The 17,387-nt window shown below is 46.7% G+C and overlaps 1 protein-coding gene and 1 long non-coding RNA gene across 4 annotated transcripts in view; one reads left to right on the top strand and one right to left on the bottom strand.

Moving 5' to 3' along the window:
- The window catches only part of ACVR2B (activin A receptor type 2B), a 92,614-nt gene extending 91,676 nt beyond the window's left edge, over nucleotides 1-938 (bottom strand). For both annotated transcript variants that reach the window (XM_083823716.1, XM_083823717.1), the window contains exon 1: nucleotides 454-938. In XM_083823716.1, the coding sequence (XP_083679842.1) occupies nucleotides 454-505 (52 nt within the window). In that variant the 5' untranslated portion in view covers nucleotides 506-938. The remainder of the gene's footprint in view (nucleotides 1-453) is intronic.
- A 161-nt stretch (nucleotides 939-1,099) lies between these two features.
- LOC310894038 lies at nucleotides 1,100-13,064 on the top strand. 2 transcript variants are annotated; one of them, XR_014579515.1, is made up of 3 exons: nucleotides 1,100-1,224; nucleotides 4,069-4,304; nucleotides 12,758-13,064. It is a non-coding gene; the product is annotated as an uncharacterized lncRNA (long non-coding RNA). The 2 variants fall into 2 exon arrangements; XR_014579516.1 differs by lacking the exon at nucleotides 12,758-13,064 and adding an exon at nucleotides 6,853-8,035.
- Nucleotides 13,065-17,387: the final 4,323 nt, after the last annotated feature.

Here is a 17,387-nt window from a genome sequence, read left to right as displayed (position 1 = left end):
CCCCAAAGGTCTCCTCCCGGTTGCTCCCAACTTGTTACCCCCCCCGGACCCCCCCGGCACCTTCCCACCTCCCCCGCCCCAGGACCACATACCCTTTTCTTTCTTTTTTTTTTTGTAAAGTTTCCTCGATATCTCGCCGTGTTTACATTGCCATTAATTCCCACAGCCTGCCTGAAAGGGAACAAAAAGCAGCACGGGAAGGCTCGTCCTGCGAGCGGGGGGCAGCCAGGAGGAGAGGGGCGAGAAAAAAAAATAATAAAGGGAAAAAAAAGGAAAGAAAATGAAAATCGCGGCGGGGGGGGGGGGGGGGGCTGTTCCCCAATGGGTTGGGGTCTTCCCCCAGTCGGCCGGCCCGGAGGGTGGCTGCAAAGAATTGAACGGCCCATTCAATTCTGCATTTGGAGAGGCGACCGCAAGCCCGAGCGGGAGGTAAACACGCCGAAATGCTCTTACCTGCACAGAAAGTTCCACAAAGCAAGGCGAAAGTCAGCCACGAAGCGATCATAATTCCTTTTCCTTTATTTATTTTTTTTTTCCTCGTGCGCCCCTCTATCCCCAAGGGGAAAAAAAATAAAATAATAATAATAAAAAAAAAAAAAGAGAGAGAGAGAGAGCGAAAGGAGGAGGGAAGCGAGGCTCTGCCCTCTTAAAAAAAAAAAAAAAAAAGAAAGAAAAAAGAAGAGAAAAAAAAAATCCCGAAAAATCGGATTTAATTCCTTCGCAGCTGCAAAATGTATCCAGTGGAGAGGAGCAGCCCCCCTCGCAGCGCCCGGCCGCCTCGACCTGCTCCTGCCCGGCCCCGGCGTTTGCTCCGAGCTTTCCAAGAGTTTCTTTCCCTGGGCTTTTGTGCTGGAAGCGCGGCGTGCACCACACACCGACTCCCCCTCCTCCTCCTCCTCCTCCTCCTCCTCCTTCTTCTCCTCCTCCTCCTCCTCCTCCTCCCAACCCAGCCCCTCCGGCTCCCCCAGCAGCCCGAGCTCCCCCGCCCGCCTGCGCGCACCCCGCTGCGCTCCGCGCAATGTGCGCGCAGCCGTGCGCCAGGCGCTCAGAACCCCCCCCCCTCGATTTTTTGGGATTTTTCCCACCACCACCACCTTTGTTTTTTTTTTTTTTTTCCTGCAAGGCACGCTCGTTCCCAGCGCAGGCAAGAGAAACAGGGGAAGCGGCGGCGAAACTTTGCGAGGTTACGGCCCCTGGAAGCCCGGGGGGGTGCCGAGCTGCAAGGCAAGAGCCCGCGGAAGGGGCGCGCAGCGGGCGCGGGAGTTGCCATGTACACGGTGGGGGGTGGGGGGCAAAAATAAGATAAAATAAAATAAAAAATAATAAAATAATAAAAAATAAAATGAAAGAATAAAAATTAGAAAATAATAAAAAATAAAGGTTAAAAAAAATAAAGATTAAAAAAGCAGAAAAAAAATAAAGCGGGTGTCGGGGGGAGGTTTAAAAAAAAAAAAAATCCTGAACCGAGTCCAAAATGGCTTCTAAAAAAAAAAAAAAAAAAAAGGAGAAGGCGAAGCGGAGCCAGCGGGGGAAACCCGGATGTTTGATACAAAGAGGCTGGAGGGAGGCGGAGCGGCGCGGGGGCTCCGCGGCCGCTGAGTGGGGAGCGGGGCTGCCCGTCACGGCCGCGCCCCGCACGGGGGTGTAGGGGGGAAAAGGGGGCTCTGGGGGCCGAGGGGTGAAGCTGGGGAATGGGGGGAGGTGGTGGGAATAAGCTGTGTCCTGCTTGGAATAAAGCCTCGTCTTCCAGGCGTGGGGGTCCTGCTGCTGGTCAGCCTGCCCCGCAGCACCCCCGTGCCCAGAAATGTCCCCAAGGAGGCTGCAGGAGGGATGGGGACGGCAGCTGGGGATGGCAGCGCTGGAGAAGCACCTCGGCAGCCCCATTTTTCAGGCCCTTTCAGGGTTAATGGGGTTTTCTCTATTGCCAGGGCTACAGGAATTGAACTCTGCCTGCAATATATTTTAATTATAACTAAATAACGCGGCGTTAGGGAGCCTGAAGGAATCTTAGGGGGAAGGAAGAGGAAGGGAAGATGCCAAAGTTCAGCCATGCCCAAGACTTTGGGGTGCAGAGACCCCATCACAGGACAAGGCAGATCAGCCTGATGACTGTCTGATGGGGAGCGAGGCTGAAAATATTCATAAAACCATTTGTTTTTCCCTCTGGAGGGAGATAAGAGTAAATATGAATCACTCCTTCGAAAGTTTGAGAAGCGTTTTGGTCCAAGAAGAAATACTTCAATATTTATTTATTTACGATGAGAAGCTCGCAGGAAAGTGCGGGAGGTTTTTGTGAGAGCTTGTAACCTCTTTGAAGCTGGAGGTTTGTTTTTCTGTCTGTATAACACCTGTGTAACAGGCTCTTAGCTGTGAATGGGATTCTTAGGTGGAGTTGCAATAAACTGATTAATAGTATCGTTCACAGTATGTTCGCTGTACGTACAGCGGAGTACCTCTGCAGGAATGCAGCAATTGTGACTTCAACACCAGACTCTCAGGGAAAAGGTAGAGGTAGCACACACGTGGCAGGGCAACCTGTAAAGCTACAAAAAAGGGTCACGAAACTAATTTAGGTGTTGTGGGGTAAGAAGCAGCAAAGGCAAGCCCATGAAGAGTCGTGATGGGCAGGTGAGGAGGGAGCCAGGTCGTGTCACCTCGCTGCTCAGAGTGCAGGGAAAGCAAGATGGGGTTGTGTCTGTGACAGGGCGGTCAGGGATCCATCCCTGGCCGTACAGAAACAGCTCTCACACGTTTGGGTTGGTTATTTTTTCTTAATCTGGGGGCACCCAGGGCTCATTTTGTCACTGAACCCTTGGGGGACAACGTGCTGAGAGGGCCCTGCAGGGTGTGACAGGGACAGCGGTGCAGGAAGAGGTGGGTGGCCTGGCCAGGGCAGGGCCTCGAGGGGAGAGACAGGGAACAGGCCGACGTTTCCTATAAGGCTGCTTGTTTCATTCGAGGGGTGCATTCTTAAATGAAACAGCTGAAGTATGGGGAGATGTGTGGGACAGGAAAACGTGACCCATTCCTCGGTGCTGGCATCCACATGGATAGCCACAAGGAGATGTTCGGCGGACGGGCGGCCCGGCCTGGCTGAGGCAGCACCCGCTGAAATGCTCCCCGGCCAACGCCACTCCTATTTCTACACCCTATAAAAAAGCTCCTTTCCCGGCACCCAAATTTGTGCTCTACAGGCAAAGAGCTCCATAGACGGATATCATCGTTTTTGAGGAAACAGGCCTGGTATTCTTTGGCCATTGTCCTGAGGCCTCCACGCACGTGGCCATTTGTGCCTAGGCACCCTGCCATGGGCACCACAAGGAGCAGAGGCTGAGAGCCAGGCCCCAGGGTGATTTTCTCCTCGGTGTGAATGGCACCCCGAATTTTCCTTAGTCCCCCGAGCAGTCCGGCGGCTGGCTGCCTTGCTTACATTGTTTCACAGGGAGCCGTTTGCTGGCCTGAAAAGCTAAAATGTTTTCTCCTCTTGCAACTTGAACACCCAGGACTGAGCAATGCGCTGGGGATAGTGTTACAGCCTCAGCCAGATGACACTTGAAAACTTCGCCAGCCTCCAAGAATTTCGGAAATGGCGGTGAAGAAAGGTAGCAAGCTGTAAGAGCAGTGCCCTTACAAGCGGTGTTTTCAAGTGCTTTTTCCTGTTTCCAGTTATCATTAGAGCTGTGCAGCTCAGACCGTTTTTAAATAATTACACTTAGCAGTTAAAAAACTCTCCTGCGCTAAAATAAATTTTAGCTGATGGTTTTATGCTTCACAGCATCATATGACACTCAATCTTTCTCGCGTGACTGTCAGAACAAGTCAAATTCATGTATTTTGATACCCCGCACGTGATAAAGATACTTGGATCACTTAAGCCTGTATGAAACTGCAGTGCTCACATGTCATTTATCTTAAAATCCTATTGTAGCTCTTGTGAAATGTAATTTCTTCAGCAAATGGAAATTTATACTGACAGAGGTGTTATAAAGCGTGGAAAATACTGGGGTAAGGGGACCCAATGTTTCCCTTATCCCTTCCTGTATTCACTGGCATGGATTTATTTTGCAGCTCATGGTTCATTGCAGGGTGCGGAGCCCTAACGCAGTAGCAGTGACCCCTCTGCAGGCCTGTGAAGCCAAACCTGTGCTCCTTGCAGCAGGTGAGAACCACATCCTGGGGCCCCAAGACAGCAACCTGGCTTCCCATGCTGGTTCCTAAAGCAGACACTGTTCGTAGGAAAACATCCAGCCTAAAGAAGCTACCAGCACCTCTCAGCCTGTACCTTCCCATTTCAAAATGCATGGGTAAGAGAAAAAAAAAAAAATATATATATATATATTATATATTAATAACTTCGAGTAAATAAATTGTCACTTTACACGTTGTATTGTAATACAGCTCATTGCAGTAATACCCAACCCACACTACGGAGCGGTTTCTCAATATAACAGTACTCGAAGTTGTCAGTTGTAATTAGGAAGGTTTTAAAAGCACAGGCCAATTAATATGGCAGGGCGGTGTCGCATGCTTATCAGCACACGGAGGAAAGGTGGTTTTGCTCCAGGTCTTTATCTGTGCTGTGTGGCAATGCAGGAGTTGCGCAGTCGGTGCCTCACCTGCAGGATTTCCCAGGAGGATGCATACCTGCTATCGGCCTGACTCTGCTCCCGGTGGCTTTGCATAACTTTAAAAGGCAGATTTTAACCTTCCTCGGCTTTCGAAGGAGCTGCTGGTGTCACCTCTCCGTAACACGGCTACAATTGACTTTGCTGGAATTTCTATATTTGAAGCAGCTTTAAATTAGAGCCTGGACCTCCAGACGTTCCTGCATATGGTCTCTGCTGCTGTCTGAACGAGCCCTTGATTTTTGCACTAAAAAAGCCCACCCACGTTGCCAAATTTGCCCTTTGCGGTCTGGCTTCAGTGAGGCCGGTAAAAATAGTGAGTGGTAGGGCAGACAGAGCGGGCCCTAAGCAATACGGCGCTATTTTCAATAGCTTTTCTTAGCTCCAGACTAAAGAGCAAGGCATCAGATGTTGACAGACCGGGGGGAGACATACCAAGAAAAGGGATCTGCTCCCAAGATACCCAAAACCCAGTAGTTTTGCAGGTCACCAGAATTTGAGCTCTTCCCTGTTGTTTTTATTATATTGAGGTGTAAATTCCAGCAGCCGGCACGTGTCTTCTGGCACACGATGAAGCTTTGTTCCCGTTGGATCCTTAGCGCCGCTTTACTCATCCACGAATTTTGCTAGGGCTTCTGGGGCATAGCTCGTTATTTTTACTGCTGTAAGCAGCAGCATCGCCGTGTAATTATTTCCCTTTAAATCCAGGGACACTTGCCCGGACTGTGGGTGGGGAAGTTAATTGCGAGGAGGCTCCAGAGGGCTGCCAGCACCCAGTGCTGGCAGCACTGTTACCATGTTACCTCCCCAAAAAAGCAGAGTCCCAGCTTTAATCCTTACCTCGAGCCCTGCCAGCTAGCTGGGAACCAACCATACCCATGCTCAAGTTGGAGACTTCTGCACTCAGACAAGGATTATGGACATCATATGACTAATTCTGCAGTGACGGTATATGCTTAATCGGTAAAGGGCTGCATTTTCTATCTTTTTTTAACCTAGGACATAGCATCAAAGTCTGCCTAATACTTGAGGTTCCTTTCAGGTGTTTTCTTCATTGAGATTCACTGTACTTAAGGTTATGTGGTTGCTGGTTTTATCTTATTAGGCTTTTGTCTGTCAGGCTTTTTAGTGATGAGATGACAGCATTCAAATGACCCCAAAACACCGGGCTGTGCTGCTCTCACCATGGGGGAACGTCCCTGCACTGCATGGACTAAAGCTCTTTTTGCAGCAGCTGGCCAGGGCTCAGAAAAAGCTGAGTGGTTCTGGAAGTGGATTCCTGTACCTCACTTCAGACATTCCCATTAACATCTTGGTTTCAAGCCCTCTGCCTCAGTTTCCCTGTAAAATACAAATACGATGGTTTCACTATTGTTGATGTTTACCTCCTGAAAACTAAACCTATCTAACTTTCCAGAGTGGGCATTGCAGAGTTGAAGTCAATGCTTCTTAAACTCAGTGGAAGGAAGATATTTCTAGCATCTTAACAATTCAAACAGATTACCAAGTGCTGTGGCAGTAAAACCCCTTCCACTCAAAATGCTTAAGACTGCCTGCATGTTCTGAACAGGTGGTTGCAACACCAAAACCAAGTCTTTGGGATAACCATAGTGAGTGTGACAGCCTCTAGAAATGGGAATCTATTAATGTCTTTCTCTGTGCCCATAAAGCACACCACACTCCTTTCACGAAAGGCTGAAGATAAATAGAGGTCCCACCATCAGAACTTTTTGCTCCCATAGAGATTGTCTATGAAGCCTCTGCATGAGTTGGGCAAGCAGCAAGGACAGAAAAAAAATCTTCCCATTGTCAGCATAACGCCAGGATGCAATGCTGGGAGCCTGGGGCTGGGGTGAGGACCCCCCAGGTCCCTCTGGTCATTCAGCTCTGCCTTATGCAGCAGCTGCTGGTGCTGATACTGGCTGGGGCAGCGGGCAGAGGGTGAGTGTGAAGCATCCTCTGGGCTTGGAGTGTGTTAGGAGCAGGTCAGGGCAGCATTAAGTGCCACGCTCATTTGGGTGCCTGCCAGCAGATCCTGCAGGGTTTAGCAACACCTAAAAATGAGCCTGGGAATGCAACAGCCCTTCAGCTGTGAGAAGAACGTGTTTGATTGCTGCCCATAGGCTGGTCCCCGAAACTCCACTTGGGTTACCACCCTCTATAAAAGAGGACAGTAGGTATTTACTCACATTGTCTTTATCTGTTGATATTTTACCTGAAAATGCAGGTGTTTTAAAGTGCATTCGGGAGCTACAGAGCCAAGACCTGTCATCTCTCCAGCTCCCTCGCGCTCCTCCCTCCCCAGGTGTTCAGCTGGCAGAAGAACATCTTTCAAATTCCAATTTTTATTTAAAAGCCCGGACTTGGCATTTTTAAACCACTTGCAATTAAGCTCTAACAATGGGAAGGTTCGTACAGAGGCGCCATGCCTCTGAAATCGCTCTGCCTGCAAAATGCTAGCAGCAACATTTCAACGAGAAGCATCCCCATCCCTCCTGCCGCCCGGCCAAAACGCCCGCAGCCAGCTGGACTGCGCTGGGGGTTTGGCTTTCAGCACCCTTTACCTGTGGCCTTGTGCCTCCCGACACGCTCGAGGCATGCATGGAAGGACCAATAAAATATGTCCCGGAGTGTTTGGTGTATTTTTAGAGTTTGTCCCGGATTATTGGCCTTTGTCCCAGATTTCAGCGGTTAGGGTATAAGAATGCCCGGTGGGGCCAAGTGCTTCCTGCATTGCTCTCATGAAGGCTTGACTCAGGAAAAATACCCTCTTGGAGAAGGCAAATAATTAAGTTTTTGTGGCAAATACTCTGCTGCCATTAGCAGGAGGTGATAAACACTCAAGACCACAGTATAAATAGAGCAAGGCAGATGCACGGAGCTTTAAAGTGCAACATTACTGTGTTACATGGTATTGAGTAATAAATTGGGCATCTCTAGCGTGGTGGTTTTCCTTGGGTCCAGGGGTTTCTTTTACAGCATAAAGCGGCTGTCTCTGCTTATCCTCATGGGGGAATGCTGCTGTAAACCGCCTGGAGGAGGCTCATCTCCATGTATTGGCAGCTGGTGATGTACACGTGGGGAGCAAGCACTGAAAGAGATCTTTCTCTTTCAATGGAAAGGGCTCCCTGCTGGGCTCATCCCAGCAATTCCCAGGTTTCACAGACTTCCACAAGGGCCTTACGTCTTCGCCGTCCTATCAACTGCTTCTTGCCCAGATGCTCAAATGCATTGTCTCAGCAAATCTCTATTTGCCTAGCTTCATACCACATGTCATAAAAGTACCAAGTGTAAAAACTATTCTGTTAAGTTTCCCATCACTGGTCTGTCTGTTTTCCAGGCAAGAGTGACACATTGCCAATACGGGTGTAGGTAAAGCACTGCTGCTTGTGAGAAGAACCTGGTCTCCTTCCCAGCCCTCCACAGAGTTCATCTCTTGTACATTTTGGCCTGTTATCGGTGAGAAATGCATTCACGAGTGAGAGCAGCCAGCCCTGCTGGCTGCGATGCCAGGGGATCGTAGGTTCCTGGCACGGGCAGTGCCTCTCCATGTGTTTAGCAAGAACCTCAAGGTTTAGTCTATTTTTAGGTCTCTTGGTGTCCCCTAAACTGGGATCAGGTCCTTTGGAAAGAACACTGCACTTCACACCTTGACTTTTCTGGCCCCATATCCACTCGGCCGCTCTTGCTCCCAAAGGCCACTGATCTCATTCTTTGTTTTTGTCACCAAGTGCCACTCACTTGTGTTGAGAAGCAAGAGCTGGAAGCAGGGATGTCATCAATAATCCATCGAGTGACCAATGTTTTCCCGTTGTTGTAGCCTAGCCATGCTGAGGGATAGTGCACAGACACTTAATTATCTCCCCTACCATAATTTAAATGATTGCAGCTACGAACATCAGATCTGAAAAGATTTCAATAACAATGAAGGGAGGAGAAAGATTCAAACCCTATGCCAGGGATGGCATGGGACAAGGATGAGAAGGTTGAAGGATGTATGGCAAAAGAACTGGGGATGTTCTGGTGGCCTGGGTTCCAGCTCGAGGTTCTGCAGGATCTCTGATAAGCTTTGCTTTACTTATCTCTTAAGTCCTGATCAGAATGGGAACAACGGGCTTTATCCACAGAAGTAATTAAAATGTTGCACTCCCTGTCAGGAGAGTTAAAATCAATTTCTCAAATACAAGACGAGGAGCAATTGGCTGGACTGCTGTCGTGCGGAAAGGATCCAGGGCTGTGATGCTTACGAGCTCTGCAGGAATCCAGCACTGCTAAAATCCTGCAGCGGTGCTGGGATCCTGTTCGGAGGGGCACCCCACAAGAGGCACGGGACAGTCTCTCCATTCAGCCTGGCAGAGGCAGGGGCTTGGCTCAGCAACAATTTCCACACCTCGGGAAAGATACAGCTCAGCTGGGAAAAGCCCAGAGAGGTGCAAAAGGAACAACTGGAGGTGTAGAAAACCTAGCTTTGAGGAAAGGCTGAGGGAGAGAGAAGCGTGTGGTCTGACGGGGGGACCGGGATGAAACAAAGCATGTTGCCAAATACATGCAAGGCACAACGTGTCCTCGTATCTTCTGCTAGTAGGGTGAGTGATGGGCTTAAGCCTCAATGGGTAAGGTGCAGATAAAACACCAGGAAAAACGCCAGTGCTAGGAATAGTACAGCATGGGGATGTACTCCTGTTGTCACTGCAGGTTTTAGACAAAGACCATGCAGGGATGGTCCTGGTGGTACCGAAATCATTGGAATTCAGCACTGCAGTGCTTGGGAGGACCTGCAACAGCAGTAACCTCTATTTGCAACCGAGGAGATCACCCTGTGCATGTTCAGCTGCTGTGCAGCTCCCAGGGCTGTGGGGTACAGGCACAAGTTAACAGATATATGTGCCATAGCCACAGAAGTTAGTTATTTGGGATTATTAAAAATCCAGCCTCTCTTTGACAAGCAAACACTGCAGATGAGCAGAGCATTTCCGTGTAAAATGCTGCAAAGAAATATCAGTTATGTTTAGTGTAACAGAGGCACAAAGAAAATCTCATTAGAACCCACTGACAATGATCTGTTATAAAAGGAACAGAAGCAATTTGTGAGCTCTATGAAAAATAAAGTACATCTCTGTTCTGCCCTGTTCTCACAGTCTGCTGCTACTTTAGGACAGATTTCCAGCGAGCAGGATCTGTGCCTTCTTGCTTAGTTAGCTCTTATACATCACATTTTATTTGCTAGGAGACTTGAACGATAAACAGCAAACACTCTTGTTCCTATTTTAAACACATGGTAACTGCAGCACAGAGAAATAAAATGACTTGTTCAGGGTCACAGAGCAATTTTGTGGCAGAGCTAGGACCAGAACCCAGCTCTCTTGTTCCCAAACCCATCTGCCAGCCTTCAGCTTTCCACTGACCCTGGATTTTAATCGCCTTCCAGGGAAGGCTGTTGGTGTCTTCCAGTTGACTTCCATGGGAGTAATGCCAGGTACCAAATGAAGTCACTGGGAATATCAGTGCAAAAGAAGCCAACGTTAGATGCAAGGAGAGAACTGATGGAAGGGGAAAAAATAGATTTTACAGAAAAAGGAATAAGTTCTGATGTTGCTTCCATAATATCATTCTGCCTTTAATTTGTGTCTGGTCAAAATTAAAAAAAAATAGATTGCTAATATTAATAGATGAAATGAATCTTGAATTTTATAATAGTGGAGGAAATGAAAGGACCAAAGTGATATTGTGTTGTTAACTGAGATTTTAATAATGATTCTGTCCTCAGTTGGTGCATTTATTCCACAGAAAGTAAATCATTAATGAAGAGGGAGTGGAAAACAGTTTTATGGTGATGGATTTTTGCAAGAAAAGTTGAATTTTGCTGAACTTCTAGAAACTCTGCAATATGCCTTCAGCTCCAAAACCAAAAGACAAACATCTCAAAAACAGTCCATAAAGATGGGATTTGGCATAGTATCTGCCTGGGTTAGGATGGAGCAATGCCTGTGGCTCCTCTCCAAGAGAGCTGAGGTGGATGGAAGAGTTATGTTGGAGGTGTCGTTTTTGATGGAGAAAGGAAGGTTTGAACAACAACACGGGCTGGTTGTGTTCTTATAAGATGGCCCCTAGAAAATCTAAACTGAAGGAGCCCACCAAAAGGGGCTCTTCCTACAGTTTTTGTGGACTTTTGTGAGATTTTTCCACCTTGTCCCCTACAGAGGATGGGTGGACTCCAACCACGCTTGGTTCCGTGAGGGTGTTTGACTTCCCAGGTGAAGAAAGAGTCCGCCAAAGTCACTGTGTCCAACGGCCGCTCTTGTCCTACCCACCTCTACCTTCAACTACCTCCAAGGATTCCCCAAACCAGCCCCACCCCAGAGCAGCAGCTCATTTCACACCAAGCTCCTTGAACTGTCAAGTACAGGGAGGATTTCAGGCTCAGAGTGGTGGAGAAAAACATCTCTGTAGCTGGAATTTGGGGCCTGAAAAAAACAAATATGGAACATACATGCCTGGGTGTGCATGAAAGAGGTGGGGGAAAAGAGAGAATTCCCCTGATTCCTTAATGAGCACAACACCCCAATGCTGAAAGTAGAAATTTGCAAATTAAACAACATTTTTGTATTTAAATTATCAAATCAATAAAGAGATACAAACATTAAACAACATTATATGAGAGCCTGGAGTGTCACCACAAAAATTAAGACTATGTAATTAAAAGTACAATGCAATTTGTTTTTATATCGTTCTTCATTCCAATCAACAAATCTTATTACTTACCCAAAAATGTAAAGCAGACTGCAAACTAATTTAAAAGATGAAGACAAAGTGGCTACTGAAAAACCTATGTTTCTTGGTCCCTTAGATCTGGCAGCTGTCATGATTTAATATTTTAACTACTGTAATAGGTTATAGTGCTGAAGAAAAGTGCATTAATTACTATGGGAAACCTAAAAAAAATCTAATTAAGAAGAATGAAATCATTCTTATTGACTGGGAAAAATAAAACTATGTAAAGGGAAATGAAGGATGAAAAAAACCAAAGACAAATACTAATAGATGTGGTCTGCGTGGGGTAGGAAACACAGTTCTGGTGTTGCTGGGGGTGTGGATTTGAATCTGGCGAGAGACCGTGGTGTGCCATGGCTAAAGCATTTCTCCGGTACCTCACCCACTGGAGGCACCCTCTAATCACTTACAGGGTAGGGATTTGCGTTTGCTCAATGTGTCCATGCAGAGCCAGCCCCACTGGCTGTTTCTGAAACACCAAGCCAAGAGCAGGAGATTGCCCTGCATTGCTAGATACAGTACAGCTAACAAAATAGTAACCTCAATAGTTGCCATCCTTCCAAAGAGTCACAGAGGATACGTTTAAGAAATCAGTCCTGTGTCCCAAACCATGCAATAAGCCATGCCTGGGGACACAGTAAGGTTGAAACTCCATTGGCAAATGCAAATCTCCCTTTCAATTAGCCATGGATCTTTAAAGTGATGTAAATGCAGCCTCTCTGCGTGAAGTACCCACCACCTCCTTTGCTCAGGCCCGGCTAAGGTTGGTTGGGTTCCCGGTGTGTACCTGCAGGGGATGCCCTGGGACTTAGGTTTTTTATAGAGGCAGGCACATCGTGTAGCTTCCACAAACATCAGCCCAAAATGTTAGGAAGTGTTTGACCCGTTTTTCCATATATGAATTTAGGTGGGCATGTGGTTTTGTCATTTTGTCTGACTGGGTGCTGGGGCTGTGATTCTGAGCTTTCATCCTCACGTGGAATAAGGGTGGATTTATTTCATGACCTTGAGCATTCTCATGATGGGCAAACTGTTTCCTGTCCAGCTTTAACTGCCCTCATTGCCAAAGATCCCATGTATTTTGAAATATCTGTGGATGTTAAAAAGAAGGATGCCGTAGGGTCAACAGCTACACTAAGTGTTTAAACAAATACTTGCATTGTCATTACTTCAGCTGATATCGGTAGCATTAATGCATTCTCAAGCCAGAAGTTCTCCTTTGATCACTTATATTTACTTCACAGATAAAATAGGCTACAGCAGCTCAGCCAGTTATCTTGTACCGAATCTGGTAGCTTGTACATCATTAATACCTTCAAATATGAAAAATTACTGGTATAAATTTTGAACAACCCTTCCAGGATTACAAATCTTCATCCAAGGCAAGAGGACTTGTCTGAGGAATAAGGACTTAAAGATTCAATGAGCACGTACCATGACAGAGAGGAAGAAACCAAGTGAAATCTTCACAATGATGCTATTATGGATACGTGCTTGCATGGAAAGCCAGTAGAAGGGCACTGCACCACCTCAGCTATATTCTGGTGATATTCCTGACACCCACAGTTGCACAGCTCTTTGCTCAAAGGTAAGCACGTTCCCCTTTCCCACCCTCACCCACAGGAAACAAGGTCATGCAGCAGTAAGTGTAGGCAGGGATTTTTTTGCAGGGGGTTTTGGTTGACTGGGGGTCATTTCACAGCACAGAAACATTTGAGCAGTGATGGCTTTTGATTAGCAAAAAAATAAATAAAATTATGTCAAACCTTGCAAAACACACAAGGATTACTCATGAAGGGTATCACGTAGACCATATGTAGATATCTACACAAGGATTGCAGAAACAGCCCTTAGTTATGAAACAAGAAAATAAGCAAAGACTCAATTCACATCTGAGGGAAAGAGAAAAGTTGGGTGTTTTTTTGGTTGGTTCAGTTGGGTTGTGGGTTGTTTTTTGGTTGGTTGGTTGGTTTGGTTTTTATCTAGTAGTGTCCACAGGCTTCAGTCTCTTCAGCAATGGGACCACACTCTACCTTTCCAGGACCTGTAGACATCAGAACATTGCATGGTCTGGCCTGAGCATGACCAGACACCCAGGACTGATGTGATCCCAATGCAAAAGCCATTTTGAGTCCTGTGTCCTTGACACGTGAGTAGGTCTGGGTGGGTCTGGGAACACACTGGAAGACCTGGTGCTGTGGGCTGTTGACCGGGGTGGTATGTTTTTGAGTGTGGGACTGCCACCTGTCCTCTGCTCTGGCATCTCTTAGGCCAATCGTAGCTCTCTGTGTGCATCCCACGATTCAGAGAGAGTTGCACTGGCAAAAGCCCAAGATGTGCACAGAGCATCAGGGCAGGGCCAGGTGGGATTAGACTCACCTCACTTCACTTCAGGTCTCTACAGAGTAGATGTCTACATGCAGACAGTCACTGGGCTTTCCAGGCAGCAAGAAGAAATAAGTGTTTTTATTATGCAATTCATCTGCTCTGTTTTAACCATCTACTTTAGGATGAGATGAATCACTGTAGACTCCATTGACTATATTGACTGGCTCTCCATTGACTAGCAAGGAAGCCACGGGTGACCAGCTCAGATACAGATTTCTGCTTTAGTCGGGTGAATCTACCTAATGCTTCATGCCCGTGGTATAAGAGTCGGCTGCTCTGAGCAGTTCGGGCTGTGGCATTTCAGTCAATAATTTCCGCAGCAAGCACAGTATTTCTGGAGGAGTGACACCCATCAAGAGGAGTTTGCAATAAAAGTAGGTAAAAGAAATAGCGGTTGGGAATCAGAGCAAGGGTGGACAGCAGGAAATACAACCTACTCCTCCTGCTCCTGCACCCCTGAAACTCTGCGTCTCTTTTATAGCAGTTTTCCAAGTCTTCAGGTTCAGGTATTTGCTAAATTTTGTTGTCATCCCTCCAACTGAAGGGGTCCTGTTGAAGCCCTCTCTGGTACCCCTGTGGCTACTGCTGCACCGTATCCTCAGCACATCAGCCACTCCTGAGATCATCTTGGATCATCAGAAGAGACACCGGCTGGATCAACAAGAAAACAAAAGCTTGCAAGAGAGAAAAAAAATTCTGTCTGTAGACGCGTATGCCATTAAAAGCAAAAAGCAGCCTACACGTGTAAGAGCGGCAGCCTCTACAGCGTGGTGTACGTCCACACACTTAGCCCGTTGTTTCAGAAACTCCGTCTCCCTTTGGCTGTGATCACTCTTGACTGTTTGCAGTCTGTGTGCAGGGACATGCATGGAATATTACTATGAAAATGTGCATTCTTGTTAATAGGTATAGTTTAGGATGATTGTTAGCAGAGCATAAGGCCTTATTGATTGAAAGTGGCATATGGCAAGGATGTATAATGATTCACTTTGGCTGCTAGTTTGAAATCCTATTCACGGGAGAAAAAAAAAACACTCTCCTTTGCAGTCAGGCTTCATTCTTTCTGCAGCATGTTTTTCAAACTGGGCCATTTTACAAGTGATCCATAGGAGAGATTTCCTGCTCTCCTGGGTGTGTGCTCAAAGCTCTTTTCAGTCTGGCAAGGGCAGGTCACAGGAACAAAAGCTGAAGTTATCACACACCTCCCTTTGGGGAGCTCTCTCCTCTAAAATTTTTTTTCAGGGAATTTAGTGTTTGTGAAGGGTGGAAGACTTGAAAACCTGATGCAGTGTAGAAGTCAGGGACAGGTACAGCACAAGCAATGCCCTTTTTCCAGCAGCACACCTTGGTGCCTGGTGGGACAGCTCCTGGAGCAGAATCACAGGAACGATGCTGACATTTGTACCCACCATATTTTTGAAAGATGAAGCAGACAATGTGCTGAGAGCTGCACTGAAGGTGAGCGCTTCTCTGGAACTAGCTTGTCTTCACCACAGGGAAAAAAAATGCATGTTTCTACATGGCATTAGCAAATACAGAGTCATTAGCCGGAGGTGAAATCCCAGCGAAGGCAAAGCAGCCAAAGTATTAATACATATGAACTGACAGAAATAAGCCCTGAGGACCTCATCCATCTTCCGTGTGTGCCAGCAGGTCCAAGCAAGGCTGAGATTGTCTCACCTGGTTTGCCAGGTGGGGGCTGACAAGGTGAGCACTGACCTTGTAGGTCTCTGTTAGACCCAAGTGCTCCTCGCTGCCACGTCACTGGTACTTCTGGAGGATGTGCTGACCCTCAAGAGATGTGTCCCTAAGGAAACCATGAACAATTCAAATGGCATTCCCCTCGCTTCTGGAGATATGGCCCTTGTGTTTCCGCCCCAGCAAATGAAGAGTGGAGCCTTCATATCTGGCTTTTCTGGGAACTGATGCTTTCTAGGAATTGCATACAAAGAATTAAGTAACCCACTTGATTGTCATCCAGAAGCTCCATGATCTTGCACGATTCTTTTTTTTTTTTTTTTTTCCAGAGAAATACATCTTCAAGGTGGTCTCGAGGGTTTGCCTGTGGTAGGCAAAACAGAGCTTCCTTGAATAAAATCTCTCTGAACAAGAAAATAAACTGAATGCCTTTCATTATACCTGTCACCAGTTTATTTACTCCATGGCCTCTTTCTGCCATAAAAGTCTTGAGTGATTTCAGCATACTAAAACATCTGCACTCATTTTCAGAAAATAACAACAACTGCCAGCGTATGAACTCACTATTTTCTCAGAATGCCTATTGTTCAGTGTCCAACCCTCATTGTTTCTCATCTCTTGCGAGTGGTTTGCAATGAAATCAACTTTATTTACAGTGGAAAGCAAAGTACATCAGAGCAAGACAATTGACTATAAGCTTTCAGTCAATAACAGCTTAGTTTCGTGCATGCAAAAATGTAGCTGTTTCTTGCATTCGTTGAAACTGGTGGCAAAATTCCCATTCTGAGGCGTCTGTTAGGTCCTGGGCCAGATCCTGGATGCCTGCTAGCCATAAGCTGGTGTTCCTCATCCTGCACCTTCTAACACCGAATCCATCCTGCAGACTTTGCAGACTCCATAAGCCATCCTGCAGCGAGCACTCACACTTTAAGACCTCACATCAGTACAATTCTTGAGCATCACTCAGCTGGTTTGCTGATTAGGAACCTTTGTAAGAGACTGAGCTATTGACAGGTGAATCATCTCTGTCCCACAGTGTCTCAGTCTTTATTCTTGGTTTGTGGCCAATGTCAACTCCCACCGAAGGTCTTTCTTATGTAGTTTTCCAGTGAATGCTTTACATGGGGTCATCACATCTCCGAGATAGACACTGAAAAGCTGAAACATGCTATTAAGCTTCTTAAAATATTAGAAAGACAATCATTTCGACAGAATTGATGTTAATCACGCTTATATAAAAGCTTTTCATCTTCAAAGCATTTAACCAACATTAATTACAAGTAATTGGCTTTTCCACGTACGTCACACAAAATGCACCTTTCATGTCACTTGTCGCTGCTATCTTAGCCAGGATTACTGAGAAAAAAGCTGTGCATGTTCAATTCAGCACAGCTTCCTGAAGCCACCTGAGGCCTCGTCTTGCAAATCACAAAGGGAAACATTTAAAACAGCAGTTGCATAAAACAGAAACACCTCAGCTGAACTGAGTGATCTGGGATAAAGATGATGCCATCCCACTTGGGTGCCTGTAAAGTTGTAAGTCTCCATTTCCATGGCAAACGCTTCATAGAAGGCTCCTTGAAGATTTGATCTTCTCTCTGTCTGGGGATGTCTTGTCTTCACTAAGGCAATCCAGGTCCTTTACCCAGATGGATGTTGGCACCTGCAAACACTGATGCTTGCCTGAAGTGCCCAGGATGCCCTAGCCAGAAGGCAAGGTGCCTTCTGGACTCCAGAAGCATTGTATTTGAAAGGACACAGTGAAAAGAGAAGGAACCACATTTTCTGTTGTAATCTTGTCTTCAGGCACCTACCCAAGAAGTTGAAGACTTGGGTCTATTCCCTTCCTCAGCCTGAGGACATCTGAAACCTTTATCTGCCACCACTCTGCCATGATTTTCTTGC

Source organism: Anser anser (genome assembly GCF_964211835.1).
Source record: "Anser anser genome assembly, chromosome: 2".
Taxonomy (NCBI): Eukaryota; Metazoa; Chordata; class Aves; order Anseriformes; family Anatidae; genus Anser; species Anser anser.
This window is presented reverse-complemented; position numbering and strand designations above follow the sequence as displayed.